This window comes from Mobula hypostoma, chromosome 5 (genome assembly GCF_963921235.1).
Source record: "Mobula hypostoma chromosome 5, sMobHyp1.1, whole genome shotgun sequence".
NCBI classification, from domain to species: domain Eukaryota; kingdom Metazoa; phylum Chordata; class Chondrichthyes; order Myliobatiformes; family Myliobatidae; genus Mobula; species Mobula hypostoma.
In genome coordinates this window covers 112,320,746-112,341,204 of record NC_086101.1, presented here as the reverse complement: position 1 = coordinate 112,341,204, position 20,459 = coordinate 112,320,746, and the positions used below count along the sequence as shown (strand labels likewise).

Below are 20,459 nucleotides of genomic sequence, written 5' to 3'. Positions count from 1 at the left end.
CCCGGGTTCAATTCCCACCACTGCCGGTAAGGAGATTGTATGTTCTCCTGTAACCACATCGGTTTTTTCTGAGTGCTCTGATTTTCTCCCACAGGCCAATGACATACTGGTTGGTAAGTTAATAGGTCACTGTGAATTGTCTCGTGATTAGCTTAGGATTAAGACCATAAGACCATAGGAGGAAAATTAGGTCATTTGGCCCATCAGGTCTGCTCCACCATTCAATCACAGCTGATCCTTTTTTCTCCTCCTCAACCCCACACCCTGTCCTTCTCCCCATAATCTTTGATGCTGTGGCCAGTCAAGAACCTATCAGTCTCTGACTTAAATACACCCAACAACCTGGCCTCTACTGCTGCTTGTGGTAACAAATTCCACAAACTCACCACGCTCTGGCTAAAGAAATTTCTCTGCAACTCTGTTTTAAATGGATGCCCTCTATCCTGAGGCTGTGCCCTCTTGTCCTAGACTCCCCCACCATGGGAAGCATTCTTTCCACATCTACTCCGTCTAGGCCTTTCAACGTTCAAAAGGTTTCAATGAGATCCCCCTCATCCTTCTAAATTCCAGCGAGTACAGGCCCAGAGACATCAAATGTTCCTTGTATGATAATCCTTTCATTCCTGGAATCATCCTTGTGAACCTCTTCTGAACCCTCTCCAATGCCAGCACATCTTTTCTTACATAAGGAACCCAAAGCTGCTCACAATACTCAAGGTGAGGTCTTACCAGTACCTCATAATGCTTCACCATCACATCCCTGCTCTTATATTCTAGACCTCGTGAAATGAATGCTAACATTGCATTTGCCTTCCTCACCACCAACTCAACCTGCAAATTAACCTTTAGGGTGTTCTGCACAAAGATTCCCAAGTCCATTTGCATCTCAGATTTTTCGATATTCTCCCTGTTTAGAAAATAGTCTGCGCTTTCATTTCTTCTACCAAAGTGCATGACCATGCATATACCAACATTGTATTTCATTTTCCACTTTCTTGCCCATTCTCCTAACCTTTCTAAGTCCTTCTGCAGCCTTCCTGTTTTCTGAACACTACCTACTTCTCCACCAATCGTTGTATCATCTGAAACCTTGAGAACAAAGCCATCTATTCCATCATCTAAATCATTGATATATAGCATAAAAAGAAGCAGTCCCAACACTGATCCCTGCGGATCACCACTAGTCAACCAGAAAAGGATTTTTTATTCCCACTCGCTGCCTCCTACCCATCAGTCAATCGTCCAACCATATTAGTAACTTTCCTGTAATGCTGTGGGCTCTAAACTTGGTAAACAGCCTCATGCGTGGTACCTTGTCAAAGGCTTTCTGAAAATCCAAATATACAACATCCACCACTTCCCCTTTATCTATCCTATTTGTAATCTCCTCAAAGAATTCCAACAGGTTCATCAGGCAAGATTCCCTGAAGGAAACCATGCTGACTTTGTCCTATCTTGTCCTGTGTCACCAAGTACTCCATAACCTCATCCTTAACAATTGACTCCAATATCTTCCCAACCACTGAAGTCAGGTTAACTGGTCTATAATTTCCTTGCCTCTCTCCTTTCTTAAAGAGTGGAGTGACATTTGCAATTTTCCAGTCCTCTGGAACCATGCTAGAGTCCAATGATTCTTGAAAGATCATTACTATTGCCACCACATTCTCTACTGCTACCTCTTTCAGAACCCCAGGGTGCAGTCATCTGGTCCACATGACGTATGCACTTTAAGGTCTTTCAGCTTTTCGAGCACCTTCTCCCTTGTAATAGTAAATACACTCATTTCTCTTCCCTCACAACCTTCAACACCTGGCATACTGCTAATGTCTTCCATAGTGAAGACTGATGCAAAATACTCATTTAGTTCATTTGCCATCTCCTTGTGTCCCCATTATTATTTCTTCGGCCTCGTTTTCTATCCATTTTGATATTGTTTGCTAGCTTGCTTTCATATTTCATCTTTTCCCTCCTAATGATTCTTTTAGTTGCTTTTTGTAGGTTTTTAAAAGCTTCCCAATCCTCTATCTTCCCACTAATATTTGCTTTGTTGTTTGCCCTCTCTTTTGCGTTTACATTAGCTTTGACTTCCCTTGTTAGCCACCATTTTCTATTTGAATATTTCTTTGTTTTTGGAATAAATCTGTCCTGCACCTTCCTCATTTTCCCCAGAAACTCAAGCCAATCTCCTTCCAATTTACTTTTGCCAACTCCTCTCTCATACCACTGTAATTTCCTTGACTCCACTGAAATACTGCTATGTCAGACTTTACTTTCACCCTATCAAATTTCAAGTTGAACTCAATCATATTGTGATCACGGTCTCCTAGGGGTTCTTGTACCTTAAGCTCCCTAATCATCTCCGGTTCATTACCTAACACTCAATCCAGTATAGCTGATCCACTAGTAGGCTCAACAATAAACTGCTCTAAAGAGCCATTTTGTAGGCATTCAACAAATTCACTCTCTTGAATTTGATTTTCCCAATCTACCTGCATGTAAAAACCTCCCATGACTATCATAACATTGTCCTTTTGACATGCCTTTTCTATTTCCCATTGTATTCTGTAGCCCACATCCCAGCTACTGTTTGGAGGCCTGTATATAACTGCCATCAGGGTTCGTTACCCTTGCAGTTTCTTAACTGAACCCACAAGGATCCAACCTCTTCCGATTCTATGTCACATCTTTCTAATGATTTGATGCCATTCTTTATAAAGCCACGCCACGCCACCTCCACTGGCGACACTCCTATCCCTCTGATACAATGTGTAACCTTGGACATTCAGCTCCCAGCTACAACCATCCTTCAGCCATGATTCAGTGATGGCCACAACATCATACCCAACAATCTGTAAAAGTGCAACAAGATCATCCACCTTATTTCTTATACTCCATGCATTTTGATATAACACTGTATTTGCTACCCTTTTTGATTCTGCACCCCTATTACACTAATATTCACCCTGCTGGATACAATTTTGTCCTATCATCTGCCTGACCTTCCTGACAGTCTGACTGCACACTATCTTTGCTTTTTTACCATCCGTCCTGTGCTGAGTCCCTTCACTCCGGTTCCCATTCCTTTACCAAATTAGCTTAAACCCTCTCCAACAGCTGTAACAAACCTGCCTGAGAATATTGGTTTTCTTCCGGTTCAGGTGTAACCTGTCACTTTTGTACAGGTCATACCTCCCCCAGAAGAGATCCCAATGATCCAAGAACCTGAAGCCCTGTCCCCTGCACCAGCTTCTCAGCCACGCATTTGTCTGTCAAGCCATCCTGTTTTTACCCTCACTGGCATGTGGCACAGGTAAGCAATCCAAAATTGCTACCTTGGAGGTCCTGCTTCTCAGCTTTCTGCCTAGCTCTCTAAATTCTTTCTTCAGGACCCCTTTGCTTTTCCTTCCTATGTCATTGGTACCAAGACATCTGGCTGCTCTTCCTTCCCCTGCAAAATGCTGTGGACACGATCCGAGATGTCCCTGACCCTGGCACCTGGGAGGTAACATATCATTCGGGTATCCCAATCACATCCACAAAATCTCCTGTCTGTTCCTCTGACTATTGTGTATGGCTCCTTAACCACAGCGGTACAATCCACAACAATGTGTTGAATGGTTTATCAGTTTTATTCACCAGTAAAAATACATGAATTGCATACATGATGACGCTACCACATGATATGTGTGTGCCTTCCTCAAAGAACAAATATAAGACCCGCATCTCTTGGCTCTCTTGCTTTCCTTTCAATTATTTTAATGTTTTGAAGTTATAAATCATAACATATGTGTCCAGGACAAAGAAATAGGCTGGAAAATATAATTGTGGACACTACCACCCCTGCAAAATGCCCTTTTCTAAAACTCCCCTCTGGAAAGCACCATAAAAAACAAAATCTTTGTGCCAATTTAAAAGTATCTTCCCTCAGGCAGTTAATCTGATCAACCATTCTAGTTAGCTCCCCCCACCCCCATCTTTTCTATCAGTCACCTCACTGAATCACTTTCTATAATGCTACGTACATTGTAGGTAGCGGGGTGAAGATATGTCTCTACCAAAGGAGGTGTAAGGTGCTCCTTCCCTCCGCTAGCCTGAAGGTCACTCTTGGGCAAGGTTGTAGCCCCTGCGCGCCCGCCCCCCCCACCACAATCAGGGTCATGCAAAGCCATGGGAGTAGGTGGTGGATAGTTGAATGAGCATCTGGTGCGTATCACATGTCCTGGTTATGTGACCACTGACGCCAGGCAGGCAATCTCTAAAGAATCTTGATAATGACTGGAGTCACCTATCTGTAAAGACACTGCCCAGAAGAAAGTAATGACAAACCACTTGTAGAAAAATTTGGCAAGAACAATCATGGTCATGGAAAGACCACGATCACCCACAACATATGACAAGGCACATAACACGAATGATTTACATTGTAAATACACGTTAGTATTTATGTATGTATGCACACTTTGTTCCATATCCATACTTTAACTTTAATTTTTATATAATTCTTTATTTTTATAATTGTTGCAAGTTGTTTTTTTGTTGCATATCACACCCTGACCTACACACCTCAACAAATTCTAAATACATGGAAATGTATAAGGCAAGTAAGGTTGATCATCAAACTAAAAGAAGTTGAATTGTGCTGTGTACAGATGGGGTAGGGCTTCTGAGGCATGGTGAATAAAACTGATAAAACCATTCAATGTATTGTTGTGGTTAAAGATAGTTAAAATGTTAGGTTACAAAAACATTTGATGAAGTTTTTTATAGCAGAGATTGTGCAGCTACAGTTGAGGATGTGTTAATATCTTGATGATGTGCTGGTATGTGGGGGTTGATGGCAGAACTATTTGAGAGATCTCAGTGCCCTTTAAAGGCCATGGAGACAAGTGACTGGACTGAACATGTTCCAAGCATCAGAGATATGAGGAAAAAATATAGTCAGCCTAATCATAACTACAGAAGATTCTCCAATTGCTGGAAATCCAAAGAAACAAATACAAGATGCCGGAGGAACTCAGCAGGTCAGGAAGCATCTATGAAGAGGAATAAACAGTGGACATTTCAGGGCAAGACCCTCCATCAGGACTGGAAAGTGGGAAGAAGCCAGAATAATTTGGGGGGAGGGGTAGCTGGTTTTATAACAAAAGAATCAGGTTAACCTCGTTAAGTTTCATAAAATTTACAAAAGGGTTGAAAAGGCTGATTGAAGTTCATTGTTTATTAAAATATAGTTTCAAATATCATGGGGAAAGTAAGGAAAAGTAAGGAAAATATCAGGAATAGGCTTTTGACACAAATTGGAATTGGAATCGGAATTGGATTATTATTGTCACATGTACCATGATAATAGTGAAAAAAGCAGGTCTTGCACAGTTTCATACAGATCAAATCATTACACAGTGCACTGAGCTAGAACAAGGTGAAACAATAACAACGCAAACACGAGGAATTCTGCAGATGCTGAAAATTCAAGCAACACACATCTAAGTTGCTGGTGAACGCAGCAGGTCAGGCAGCATCTCTAGGAAGAGGTACAGTGGATGTTTCAGGCCGAGACCTTCGTCATGACTAACTGAAGGAAGAGCTAGTAAGAAAATTGAAAGTGGGAGGGGGAGGAGGAGATCCAAAAGGATAGGAGAAGACAGGAGGGGGAGGGATGGAGCCAAGAGCTGGACAGGTGATTGGCAAAAGGGATATGAGAGGATCATGAGACAGGAGGCCCAGGGAGAAGGAAAAGGGGGAGGGGGGGAAACCCAGAGGATGGGCAAGGGGTATAGTCAGAGGAACAGAGGGAGAAAAAGGAGAGAGAGAGAAAGAATGCGTGTATATAAATAAATAACGGATGGGGTACGGGGGGGAGGTGGGGCAATAGCGGAAGTTAGAGAAGTCAATGTTCATGCCATCAGGTTGGAGGCTACCCAGACGGAATATAAGGTGTTGTTCCTCCAACCTGAGTGAAGCCACACTAAACAGTAAGGTGCAAGATCATAATGAGGTAGATTGTGAGATCAAGACTCCATTTTATTGTCCTAGGGGATCTTTCAATAGTCTTGTAACACTGGGGTAGAAGCTGTCCTTGAGCCTGATAGAATGTCCTTTCAGGCTTTTGTATCTTTTGCCTGATGGGAGAGAGGTGAAGAGAGACTGTCTGGGGTAGGTAGGGTCTTTGATTATGCTAGCTGCTGTACTGAAGTAGTAGGAAGTGAGTCCATACAGCTTTTCTGGCCATTATGTCTACATGGTAGAACCAGGACAAGTTATTGGTGATGTTCTGTCCTGGGAAGCTGAAGCTCTCAACCCTCTCAACCTCAACACCATTGATGTAGACAGGAGCATGTGCACGCCCCCCCCCCCCCCCGCTTCCTAAAGTCAATGATCAGGCATTTTATTTTGTTGACATTGAGGGAAAGTTTGTTGTCATGACACCATGTTGCTAAGCTCTCTATCTCCTTCATGTACTCTGACTCATTGTTAATTGAGATACAGCTCAGTACAGTGGGATCATCTCCAAACTTGTAGATAGAGTTACACCTGAATATGACCATGCAGTCATGATTGTTTAGGGAGCAGAGTTGGGGGCTGAAGATGCAACCTTGTTGAGCACTATAAGAGTTGTTGAGCAAATTGGCAGAAGGGATTCTGAATCAACAATAGAAGATAGAAAAACTGTATGTTTGGTGAGAGAGTTAAAGGGTGTTTTATAAAGTTGGGTTCATTGATTCATTATCTGCTGTGCTGTATGACGTCTTGACCATGATTATTCTTGGCAAATTTTTCTATAGAAGTGGTTTGCCATTGCCTTCTTCTGGGCAGTGTCTTTGCAAGGCAGGTAACCCCAGCCACTATGATACTCTTCAGAGATTGTCTGCTTGGCATCAGTGGTTGCATAACCAGGACTTGTCATATGCACCGGCTGCTCATACGACCATCCACCATCTGCTCCCGTGGCTTCAAGTGATCCTGGTTGGGAGTGGGGGGGATCTAAGGAGGTGCCACACCTTGCCCAAGGATGACCTGCAGGCTAGCAGATGGATGGAGCACCTTAAAGCTCCTTTGGTAGAGACTTATCTGCACCACCACCCCATAAAGTTGGGTAGATGGAGTTAATCTATTACTAGAGGTGGTCTTTCATTTCTATAGGATTGTGGCTAGCCACAAATCAAGATAGGATGGTGAGCTTGTTATTGAGGGTTGTGAGAATGAGCTTTCAGAGGATGTGTTTAAGGCAGCTACAATGGTGGGCACCAAGGACCTGTGTCCAGACTCTATTCCTGTATGATACGGTTTTTGTACATCTAATGTTAACATTATTCTGCTGCTAAAGTCTGGGGGTACATAAGACCATAAGGCCATTTGGCCTATCGAGCCTGCTCCACCATTCCAACTTGGCTGATTACTATTCCTCTCCTGCCTTCTTCCAGACCCACTAAACAAGAACCTATCAAATTCTGCTTTAGGTATACCCGATGGCTTCGCCTCCAAAACTGTTTGTGGCAATGAATTCCACAGATTCACTAACCTCTGGCTAAAGAAATTCCTCCTCATCTGTTTTAAAAGGACATAGAGCTGTGAGCTGCCAACCACAGCTGATGAGCCCCATCAGCCTGAAGCAACTGGTTTTAATGTATCAGCAACCCACCTTTGCCTCTTCTCCTGTCAGTAGACACTGTTATTAGCATTTAATAGGCAGTGGGAGCTTATCTCCACTACTCCACCACTGTCTTCTGGGCAGTTCCTTTACAAGACGGGTGACACCAGCCATTATCAATACTCTTTAGAGATTGTCCACCCCGCCTGTTTGGCACTCGCATAAAAAGCAGTGCTCGCTCATGGAGGAAAAGAAAATCTTTGAAGAATCAAGAACAGCTGCTACAGCATCCCTACACCTCTGTCATCTGTGTGAAGGGAACTTCTGATCGGTCTTATCAACAATTACTATGCACATCACCAAATTATAAACACAAGAGATTCTGCAGATGCTGAATCTCCTTTGCCTCTTCAGCCCCATCAGCCTGAAGCAACTGGTTTTAATGTATCAGCAACCCACCTTTGCCTCTTCTCCTGTCAGTAGACACTGTTATTAGCACTTAATAGGCAGTGGAAGCTTATCTCCACTACTCCACCACTGTCTTCTGGGCAGTTCCTTTACAAGACGGGTGACACCAGCCATTAACGATACAATTTAGAGATTGTCCACCCTGCCTGTTTGGCACCCGCATAAAAAGCAGTGCTTGCTCATGGAGGAAAAGAAAATCTTGAAGAATCAAGAACAGCTGCTACAGCATCCCTACACCTCTGTCATCTGTGTGAAGGGAACTTCTGATCGGTCTTATCAACAATTACTATACACATCACCAAATTATAAACACAAGAGATTCTGCAGATGCTGCAAATCCAGACTTACACACACACACACGCACACACATACACACACACACACACACACACACACACACACACACACACACACACACAAAATGCTGGAGGAACTCAGCAGTTCAGGTAGCACTTACGGCGAGGAATAGACAGTCAACTTTTGAAGTGCTGATGAAGGGTCTCAGCCTAAAATGTGGTGATGCAGATGGTAATCGCTGATAAGACTAATCTGAATTTCCCTTTACAGATGTGTTTATACTTCTCCATAGATGCTGCCTGACCTGCTGAGTTCCTCCAGCATTTTGTGTGTCTTGCTAACCGCACTATAGACTCGAAAGCCAATGACAAACTACCATAAAGGCACCACTTTGAAGAAGAACATTGGAATTCTCTTCTGTCCTGCCCAATATTTGTGTCATCTTTAAATTATCCAGTCATTATTACATTGTGGGCATGTAGACTGCCATGTTTCCTGCATTCATCATCATTGTCATTATGAGCCGTGTTGTATGATGTAAGCCTTCATGGACTTTCCATGACCATGATTGTTTTTAGCAAATTTTTCTACAGAAGTGATTTGCCATTTGCCACCTTCTGGGAAGTGCCTTTACAAGATGGGAGACCCCAGCCATTATCAATACTTTTCAGAGCTTGACTGTCTGGCATCAATGGTTGCATAACCAGGACTTGTGATATCCACAACCTGTTCCTATGGCCTCATATGACCCTGATTGGGGGGGGTGGGGGGAACATGAAGCAGGTGCCACACCTTTCCAAGGGTGACCTGGAGGCTAGTGGAGGGATGGAGCACCTTACATCTCCTTTGGTAGAGACATATTTCCACCCCGCTACCCATGTTTCCCACATTTGGGTAATGGATATACTTCAAAGAGCTTAAGGTTGTTCCTGGCACTATAGAAGTTGAGGTAATAAATTCAGAAGTGTGCTGTGGTTTGTGCACAATAGCTAAAGCTTAAATCAAGAATCTCAATTGCTGCTTACGATGAAGGAATTAAAACAGCCTCCAGATTTCAGAATGTAGAGGAAACAGCACAGGGAATAATAAAGCTATTTGTGTCAGATGTTATCTCATTATTAGTAATAATTGCACAATAAGGGCTACATTACGAGAACTTTTACTTTATCATAAAACAGAAGGACCTGTCTTTCTGGCAAAGGATGGGATGGAGGAAGTGAAGGTCAAGAAAATGCAAGTTCACAGCCTCTTTTCCTGTATTAATGAGAACTAACACTTTGTTCCATTGGGAAAAATTGACCCTCCTTTAACCTTCATTGTTTTTTGGTAGATGGGGACGAAAGCCAAGGAGGTCCAGGGTGGTCTCAAGCTGCTGGCTGCTGCGGTCCAGAAGGCCCAGAACATGACAGTCAGCGGCAACATGCTGTACGTAATAGAGAGGAGCTACAGTAACATCCGCAGCATTGCACAGATGGTGAAGAGCTTTGCTCCTGTGAGTAGTGATGATGTGTTTACAAGAGCAAATGGGGGCCTGGCAGGGGTGGGGGGGGGGGTGAAATCTCAGCATCCTTCTGGAAGGGGTGGCAGAGTAGAGCAGGGGCAAGCTTTTGCAGAGACTAGAGAGGTGTCTCTGGGCCTGTACCAGAGCTTAGAAGAAGATGACCATAAGACATATGACAGCATTAGGCCATTTGATCTTGATTGATTTATTTCCCCCTTCCCACCCAATTCTCCTGCCTTCTCCTGTAACCTTTGATGCCCTGACTAATCAAGAACCTATCAACCTCCGCTTTAAATATACTCAATGTCTTGGCCTCCAAAGCCTTCTGTGCTAATGAATTCCACAAATTCACCCCCCTCTGGCTAAAGAAATTCCTCCTCATCTCTAAGGGGACGTCCCTCTGTTCTGAGGCTGTGCCCTCCGGTCCTAGACTCCCCCGCTATAGGAAACATCCTCTCTACATCCACTCTATATGGGCCTTTCAATATTCAATAGATTTCAATGAGATTTCCCCCCTGATTTTTCAAAGCTCCAGGGAGTACAGGCTCAGACAACAGACACTTCTCATACATTAACCCTTTCCTTTCCGGAATCATTCTCATGAATCTCCGCTGCACCCACTAATGCCAGCACATCTTTTAAGGGTACCAAAACTGCTTACATCTTTTAAGAGATAAGGGTGCCAAAACTGCTTACAGTACTGCTTACAAGTGCAGTCTGACAAGTGCCTTATAAATCCTCAGCATTACATCCTGACTTTTATATTCTAATCCACTCGAAATAAATGCTAACATTGCACTTGTCTTCCTCACCACCATCTCAAACTGTAAATTAACATTTAGGGATTCCTGTACAAGGACTCCCCATTTCTCACCATTTAGAAAATAGTCTATGTAAGCCTTTATTCCTTCTATCAAAGTGCATACCTATATATTTCCCTACATTGTATTTCAACTGCCACTTCTTTTCCATTCTCCCAATCTGTCTAAGTCATTCTGTTGTCTCTCTGCTTCCTCAACACTACCTGCCCCTCCACCTAACTTTGTATTGTCTGCAAACTTGGCCACAAAGTCATCACTTCCGTCATCTAAATCATTGACATGTAATGTGAAAAAAAAGTGGTCCCAATACCAACAACTGCAGAATACCACTAGTCACCAGAATAGGCCCCCTTTATTCCCACTCTTTGCCTCCTGCCAGTCATCCAATTTTCTATCCATGCTCCTATATCTTTCCTGTAATACCATCGGCTGTTATCTGGTTAAGAGCCTCATGTGGCACTTTGTCAAAAGCCTTCCAAAAATCCAAGGAAACAATATCCACTGACTCTTCTTTGTCTATCCTGTCTGTTATTTCCTCAAAGAATTCCAACAGATATGTCAGGCAAGATTTTCCCTTAAGGAAATGATGGGTGACTTTTGCCTCCTTTACCACGTGCCTCCAAGTACCCCAAAACCTCATCCTTAGTAATGAACTCCAACATCTTCCCAACCACTGGTCAGGTTAACTGGCCTATAATTTTCGTTTTTTTGCCTCCTTCTCTTCTTAAAGAGTAAAGTGACATTTACAATTTTCCAGTCTTCTGGAACCATTCCTGAAAGATCACAACTAATGCCTCCACAATCTCTTCAGCTACCTCTTTCAGAACCCTGACAGATGATCTAATTGAAATCCATTGAATTTTGAAAGAATGGATTTAGAAAGGGTGTTTTCTATTGTGGGCAAGAGGGCACAGCTTCGGAATTAAAGGGCATCCCTTGAGATCAGAGATGAAAAGGAATTTCTTTGGCCAGGGGTAGGTGAATCTGTGGACTTCATTGCCACAGATGGCTGTGGAGGCTAAGTCAATGAGTGTATTTGAAGCTGATGTTAGGTTCTTGATTAGGAAGGCAAAAAAAAGTTATGGAAAGAAAGCAGGAGAATGGGGGTGAGAGGTATAATAAATTAGCCACGATGGAATGATAGAGCAGACTTGATGGGCCTAATTCTGCTCCTATGTCTTGTGGTCAGGCCAATAAACAGCGTCTGCCATTCTGTGTCTTTCCCAGTCAGCCACGTGCCAGTGGGATGTTTAATCAATGAAGCCATCATGGTTGAACCTAATCCTGTGCTTAATCAGTTTCTATACATTCCAAACCTAGCTACTGCATGTTCTTCCTATCTTTTCACCAAACTCCTCAATCTTCCATTTGTGAACCAGCCTTTGAAGTCCTCGAGGAGCGGGCGGGTCGAAAGGTGCTGCATGGTCCATCTTTCAACACCGTCGTACTTTTCAAGTATTGCATCTGAGTCTACCTTCATCATATTAGCTGATAGGTGGCTGAGGATCTTCTACTTGATCCTTTTTTCTCTACCCAGTCACCCCAATACACCCTACTGCCCAGCCTTGCAAAGTGCACATCCCACAGTGGCATCTACAGGACTGTGCAAAAGTCTTAGGCAGGTATATATGTATTTAATGACATGTGAGTGATGATTAACCTGATTCTGACATGGGTCTCTATTGTGGACTGAGAATGGGAAAGGAGCAGGGTGAGGGGAATCATGGTTGGGAAAAAAGGAAGAGAGAGAAGAGGGAGTGGGAAGCACCAGAGAGACATTCTGTAATGATCAATAATCCAGTTGTTTGGAATCAAATGACCTTGCCTGGTGTCTCAGAATGGGTGTGTCTGCACCTGTGCCACCTGTCCCACACTTCTCCACCCTCTCCGTTCCCAACATCCTGTGCTCCCACCAGATTTACAGACTCATTCTCTGCTCCACATTGACAAATACAGTACTGTGCAAAAGTCTGAGGCACCCAGCTATACACAGTGGCGTGCAAACGTTTGGGCACCCCACTCAAAATTTCTGTTACTGTGAATAGCTAAGCAAGTAAAAGATGAACTGATTTCCAAAAGGCGTAAAGTTAAAGATGACACATTTCTTTCTTTAATATTTTAAGCAAGAAAACTTTTTTATTTCCATCTTTTACAGTTTCAAAATAACAAAAAAGGAAAAGGGCCCGAAGCAAAAGTTCGGGCACCCTGCATGGCAGTACTTAGTAGCACCCCCTTTGGCAAGTATCACAGCTTGTAAATGCTTTCTGTAGCCAGCTAAGAGTCTTTCAATTCTTGTTTGGGGGATTTTTGCCCATTCTTCCTTGCAAAAGGCTTCTAGTTCTGTGAGATTCTTGGGCCGTCTTGCATGCACTGCTCTTTTGAGGTCTATCCACAGATTCTTGATGATATTTAGGTCAGGGGACTGTGAGGGCCATGGCAAAAACTTCAGCTTGTGCCTCTTGAGGTAGTCCATTGTGGATTTTGAGGTGTGTTTAGGTTCATTATCCTGTTGTAGAAGCCATCCTCTTTTCATCTTTGGCTTTTTTACAGATGGTGTGATGTTTGTTTCCAGAATTTGCTGGTATTTAATTGAATTCATTCTTCCCTCTCCCAGTAAATGTCCCCGTGCCACTGGCTGCAACACAAGCCCAAAGCATGATCGATCCACCCCGGTGCTTAACAGTTGGAGAGGGGTTCTTTTCATGAAATTCTGCACCCTTTTTTCTCCAAACATACCTTTGCTCTTTGCGGCCAAAAAGTTCTATTCAAAAGGTTCAAAGGTACATCTAAACAAGCCTGATGCATTTTGGGAAACAAATCCTGTGGACTGATGAAGTTAAAATAATGCATAGGAAATCGAGTTTTCTCCTTGAGTAACTGCATTTACACAGTCTCTACCCCGCTGTCAGATTCAGAAAATCCTCCACATCAATGTCAAAAGCTAATGAATGGAAAAATTATTTGAGTAGCTTGGTTTCCCAAAGTATTTTGATTCTTGTCTTCTAAGATTGTAGTGGTGGTGGGGAGGGGGCACGGGGTGACCTAAAAAATCTCAGTGGTTTTCTAACATCGAGTATAACAGAACAATGCAGCCTGTTTCAGTAACTCTGCCATATCCCTTTCTAATAAAAGCCATCGTATCATGTCACGGAAACCAGCGACAATCTTGAAATATTAACACTGGGAAAGATAGCGGAGTAAAACATCATGAGGTTCCCTTCTGCTCTCTGTCACGTATCCCATCCTGTCGTTTGCTCGAGGTCACGGGATATTGGCCTTAACATGCAACAGCAATTTTTTTTGGATGAGCAGCAACTTTCTGTGTCAGGATTGGATTTACTGCAATGTGATTCTTGAGGTTTAGGAAGTTCATGCAGTGTTGGAATGTAGGTGTCAAGCCTCAGAGTATTAGTTCACAGAATTCATCAATGATCCCTATTGACATACTTTGCAATATTTATTACACCTGGTTTAAATAGTCTCATTGTCTCTTTTCATTAATACCACAACTAATTCCTTGATTTAGCATGGAAAGAGGATCTTTGGCCCACTGGGAACACCAGATTGGCACCTCCATAGCAGAGGGCGATGCAACCAATCAGAATGCTCTCCACACTACGTCTGTAGAAATTTGCTAGAGTCATTAGTGACGTACACCAAATTCTGTTTCCACTTCTCCTACAAGTAGTGAATTGTGTGTTAGCATTTGCTAAACAGTCCTACAATGACATGGAGTTAATTAGACATACAATGCACAAAAGATATTGGAGAAATCAAACTAGTGTGTATGTTATCATGTGTCACTGTTGATAACCAGATCCAATGGATTTCCTGTTTTTATTCCACTTGCTCCCCCTCCTAAACTGTACTGCTCTGCACACAGGGAGTAAATTCCAACTCTCACAACATTACAGAACAATACTGTAACTTGTACTAATTCTCCTAAATTTTAAAACATTCCCATATCAGTTGCAACATTTGAGAGAACTTCAGTGGTTAATGCTTCCATTTAGTATCAGAGAATGTATACAGTATACAACCTGAAATCCTTACTCTTACAGACATCCACAAAGCAGAAGAAAATCCCAAAGAATGAATGACAGAAAGACATTAGAACTCCAAAGCCCCTCTTTCCCACTCCCAAGCACAAGCAGCAGCAAAACATCAACCCTCCCCCTACTTGTTCTGGCTGGAAGCATCAGGCCTCACCACCCACCATGCAAGCAATAGCAAAAGCCCCCAAAGAGACCATGATCTAGGTCCATCAAAAACTACAGTTCATAACTCAGCGCATTGACATGCCACAGGCTCTCTCTCTCTCTCTCTTTCTCTTTCTCTCACTAATGAGAGAGAGAGGTGTCACTCCTTCCACAGCGAGAGGGGAGATGAACTTTATGGAGTTTGAGGATGAAGTTCATTCTGTGGTTAATTTCACTCCCATTGCAAACTTTCCTCTTTAGAACATAATACCTTGTTGTGTTTTGTCAGTGAGTTGTAGCTTTTAAAATCTGTAATTCAGATAATGTAATAAATTTGACTACAGCTAGAAATTTTAATTATGATTAAGAAACTGTTACAATTCAGAAATGCAAACTGTTTCTCAGAAAATATTTTGGTTTTAGGTTTCGTGATTATTTAGTGGAAACATTTAGCAGCCATATTTGACCTAGCAAAATTCCAAAAAGTACAACAAGTTGTATTTATTTAATGATACGCGTTGAGGTGGATGTGTTTGCTCAGGTACTTTGTGTAGTTCAAAGAGATCTGTGTTAATCATCATAGAAGGGTCTCAGCAACTCTGGATTCCCTCAGTAAACCATTGAAATCTTAAAGTAGAAATTTATCTTTGGCTTTTATCATGAAGTACTTAAAGCATTTTGGAATTGGAGTCAGTTAATTTGATCAACCATTCCAGTTAGCTCCTACCACCTCTATCTATTATCCACATCATTGCACTGCACTGTAAACACTTTAACCCACTTTTTAAAATACTGTTAACTTTGTAAATACATGCTGGTATTTATTTATGCATTTTATTCCATATCTGTCCTTGAACTTCTAACTTTACTCACATTTTTTTTTACTTTAAGACCAGATTTTTACATAGTAGGGGAATTAAGGGTTATGGGGGAAAGGCAGGTAGGTGGAGATGAGACTGTGGCCAGATCAGCCAGGATCTTATTGAGTGGCGGAACAGGCTCGACGGGACAGATGGCCTACTCCTGTTCCTATTTCTTATCTTCTTATGTTCTTATATATAATTCTATATTTTTATATAATTCCTTATTCTTTATAGTTGAGTTTCCTCCAGGTGCTTGGTTTCTTCCCACAGTCCAAAGATGTACCAGTTGGTAGGTAATTGGTCATTGTAAATTGTCCCGTAATTAGGCCAGGGTTAAATTGCAGGATTGCTTGGCAATGCGGCTCCACGTGGTAGCTCAATAAATAAACAAACAAAAGTAAATAAATACTGAATATTGTTTTTGTTGCATGTTGTGCCCTGACCAATGCACCACAGCAACTTCCTAATACATGTAAATGTATATGATGAATAAAATTGATCTGTGTCCATGAACCTTTTCACACACTTTTCTTGATCTTCCTATTGAAGTCACTGGTGAGTTGATAGCATAGGGCATGTTTACTAATAATTACACTATCTAATGCTCAAGACCCAGTGTGGAATGGAACAGTCAGACTTGCACGGAAGCTCTTGACTGGGTCAAGCTTATATCAGTGCAAAAATAAAACATGAGGTGCAGTGAATACTTGGAACCACGTCTTGGTTTTATTATCTGCGTTTTCCTGGTTTAGAGGTTTCCACATTAGCACATTGACTTTCATAAACCTAAGTATTGATACAGGAGATGGGATGTTATGTTGAAGTTGTATAAGATGTCAGTGAGGCCTAATTTGGAGTGTTGCGTGCAGTTTTGGTCACCTGCCTACAGGAAAGATGTAAATAAGCTTGAAAAAGTGCAGAGGATATTTACAAGGATGTTGCCGGGACTTGAGGATCTGAGTTACAGGGAAAGGTTAGGACTTTATTCCCTGGAGCATAGAAGAATGAGGGAAGATTTGAGAACAGTGTACAAAATTATGACAGGTATAGATAGAGTAGATGCAAGCAATCCTTTTCAACTAAGTTTTGGATGAGACTAGAATGAGAGGTCATCGGTTAAAGGGTGAAAGGGTGAAATGCTTCAGGGAACATGAGAGAGAAGCTCCTTCACTCAGAGGGGAGTGGGGAACAAGCTGCCAGTGGAAATGGTGGACACGGGTTCGACTTCAACATTTAAGAGAAATTTGGATCGGTGCATGATGAGAGAGGTATGGAGGGCTACGGTCTGGGCGAAGGTGAAGGGGACTAGACAGGACAATTAGTTCAGCATGGACTAGATGGGCCAAAGGGTCTGCCTCTGTATTGTGTGACTGTATGACACTTTGCATGGTGCATGCAGATATTGAATAAAGGCACTGCAGAATGCCATGAGACGGTGTGCAGCCCACAGGGGCAGAGTGGAGAATTTTTGACAGATCAAAGACCAATAAAAATGAAAGAGCAGAGCAACAGGGTGGAGCTAGAGAGGCCTGAGAGAACTGTCTGTGTGTACAATGACACTTCCCAAACGTACATCTGCTTTTACCGTTAGATAAGATTCGAAAACCTCATCTATTCTAATGGAACACAGCCCATAGATAAGAAATGGTAAAATGTCAAACGCTCTGAAAACTCTTTAATCTTAATTAACAGTGATCGTTATGAGCTTTTAAAAACCAAAGCACTCCGATGGCTTTTATCTTAAAGGAGGTTTAGACAGTGATTACTGATTGTTCAAAAAAAATTGAGGATGAATGCGTAACCAAGCCAAAAGGGGATCAGGAGTACTTAATTAAGAATATGGTTATAATTAGTCAATGATTTAGATGCAGCTGGGAAGTTAAGTGTTTAGTGTTAAAGGAGTAACGTTGCTGCGTGCTGATGGTTTTTGCACTAGAGACAGCCTAAGTTAAGTTAATCTCCAACCCCTTGCTGCCCAACTTCCGTTTCCATTAAAGACCTGAAGACGCAAGAGCAGAATTAGGCTACTCGGCCCATCAAATCTGGTCTGTCATTCGATCATGATTAATTTATTATCTCTCTTAATCCCAATCTCCTGCCTTCACCCTGAAACCTTTGATGTCCTTTACTAATCAGGAACCTATTGTATCAACTTCCACTTTAACTGTATCCAATGACTTAGCCTCCACAGTCATCTGCGGCAATGCCTGGTCCATTTCCCTCTCGGCCTCAGTCTCCTGCCTTCTCCCTGTATCCCTTCATGACCTCACTAATCAAGAGCCTATCAGCCTCTACTTTAAACATACCCAATGACTTGGCCTCCACAGCTGACTGTGGCAATGAATTCCATAGTTTCACCACCCTCTGGCTGAAGAAATTCTTTCTCGTCTCTGTCCTAAAGGGACGTCCTTGTATCCTAAGGAGGTGTCCTCTGGTTCTAGACTCTCCCACTACAGAGAATGTCTTCTGTACATCCAATCTATCAGGGCCTTTCAATATTCTATAGCTTTCAATGAGATCTCTTCCCCCCACCCCCCACCTTTCACTCCTGGAATCCTTCTCGTGAACCTCCTCTGGACCACCTCCAATGCCAGCACATCCTTTCTTAGATATGGGGTCCAACACTGCTCGCAATAATCCAGTTATAAGTTCCAAGCCTGAGACAAGAACGAGGTGAGCCTGTTGATTGTTTACTTATAAGATATAGAAACATAGCCGGCAAAGATAATTCCAGGAAATGGAGGAAAGGCTAGTGGACCAACTCACTGAGGCTCAGCATATCCAGACACACAGGGAGCTCAGGTTAAACAGAGGTAACTCACCATAGCTCAAAATCAAAGTACAGCCGTTGCTCAAATACATTGCCACTATTGATAGATGAAGATGAGAGTCATGCAAACTTCAAATCAGTCCTGGAAAAGGAAACAGGATGTGATGGACATAGATTCTATACATAACAATAAGAACACAAAGAAAATAGAACATAGAACATAGAATACTACAGCACAGTACAGGCCCTTCGGCCCACAATGTTGTGCCGACCCTCAAACCCTGCCTCCCATATAAGCCCCTACCTTAGATTCCTCCATATACCTGTCTAGTAGTCTCTTAAACTTCACTAGTGTATCTGCCTCCACCACTGACTCAGGCAGTGCATTCCACGCACCAACCACTCTCTGAGTAAAAAACCTTCCTCTAATATCCCCCTTGAACTTCCCACCCCTTACCTTAAAGCCATGTCCTCTTGTATTGAGCAGTGGTGCCCTGGGGAAGAGGCGCTGGCTATCCACTCTATCTATTCCTCTTATTATCTTGTATACCTCTATCATGTCTCCTGTCATCATCCTCCTCTCCAAAGAGTGAAGCCCTAGCTCCTTTAATCTCTGATCATAATGCATACTTACTAAACCAGGCAGCATCCTGGTAAATCTCCTCTGTACCCTTTCCAATGCTTCCACATCCTTCCTATAGTGAGGTGACCAGAACTGGACCCAGTACTCCAAGTGTGGCCTAACCAGAGTTTTATAGAGCTGCATCATTACATCGTGACTCTTAAACTCTATCCCCCGACTTATGAAAGCTAACACCCCATAAGCTTTCTTAACTACCCTATCCACCTGTGAGGCAACTTTCAGGGATCTGTGGACATGTACCCCCAGATCCCTCTGCTCCTCCACACTACCAAGTATCCTGCTATTTACTTTGTACTCTGCCTTGGAGTTTGTCCTTCCAAAGTGTACCACCTCACACTTCTCCAGGTTGAACTCCATCTGCCATTTCTCAGCCCACTCCTGCATCCTATCAATGTCTCTCTGCAATCTTTGACAATCCTCTACACTATGTACAACAACACCACCAACCTTTGTGTCATCTGCAAACTTGCCAACCCACCCTTCTACCCCCACATCCAGGTCGTTAATAAAAATCACGAAAAGTAGAGGTCCCAGAACAGATCCTTGTGGGACACTACTAGTCACAATCCTCCAATCTGAATGTACTCCCTCCACCACCACCCTCTGCCTTCTGCAGGCAAGCCAATTCTGAATCCACCTGGCCAAACTTCCCTGGATCCCACGCCTTCTAACTTTCTGAATAAGCCTACCATGTGGAACCTTGTCAAATGCCTTACTAAAATCCATATAGATCACATCCACTGCACTACCCTCATCTATATGCCTGGTCACCGCCTCAAAGAACTCTATCAGGCTTGTTAGACACGATCTGCCCTTCACAAAGCCATGCTGACTGTCCCTGATCAGACCATGATTCTCTAAATGCCTATAGATCCTATCTCTAAAGAATCTTTTCCAACAGCTTTCCCACCACAAATGTAAGGCTCAGTGGTCTATAATTCCCCGGACTATCCCTACTACCTTTTTTGAACAAGGAAACAACATTCGCTTCCCTCCAATCTTCCGGTACCATTCCCATGGACAATGAGGAGATAAAGATCCTAGCCAGAGGCCAAGCAATCTCTTCTCTCACCTCGTGGAGCAGCCTGGGGAATATTCCGTCAGGCCCCGGGGACTTATCTGTCCTAATGTATTTTAACAACTCCAACACCTCCTCTCCCTTAATATCAACATGCTCCAGAACATCAACCTCACTCATATTGTCCTCACCATCATCAAGTTCCCTCTCATTGGTAAATACCGAAGAGAAGTATTCATTGAGGACCTCGCTCACTTCCACAGCCTCTAGGCACATCTTCCCACCTTTATC

The 20,459-nt window shown here is 42.8% G+C and overlaps 1 protein-coding gene across 3 annotated transcripts in view; it reads left to right on the top strand.

The window, feature by feature from the left end:
• The window catches only part of epoa (erythropoietin a), a 101,454-nt gene that overhangs the window by 71,314 nt on the left and 9,681 nt on the right, over positions 1-20,459 (top strand). For 2 of the 3 annotated variants that reach the window (XM_063048782.1, XM_063048781.1), the window contains exon 4: positions 9,684-9,845. In XM_063048782.1, coding sequence (XP_062904852.1) covers positions 9,684-9,845 — 162 coding nt within the window. Of the gene's footprint in view, positions 1-9,683; positions 9,846-12,830; positions 12,913-20,459 lie in introns of all 3 variants that reach the window. The other variant, XM_063048783.1, reaches the window with a different exon arrangement.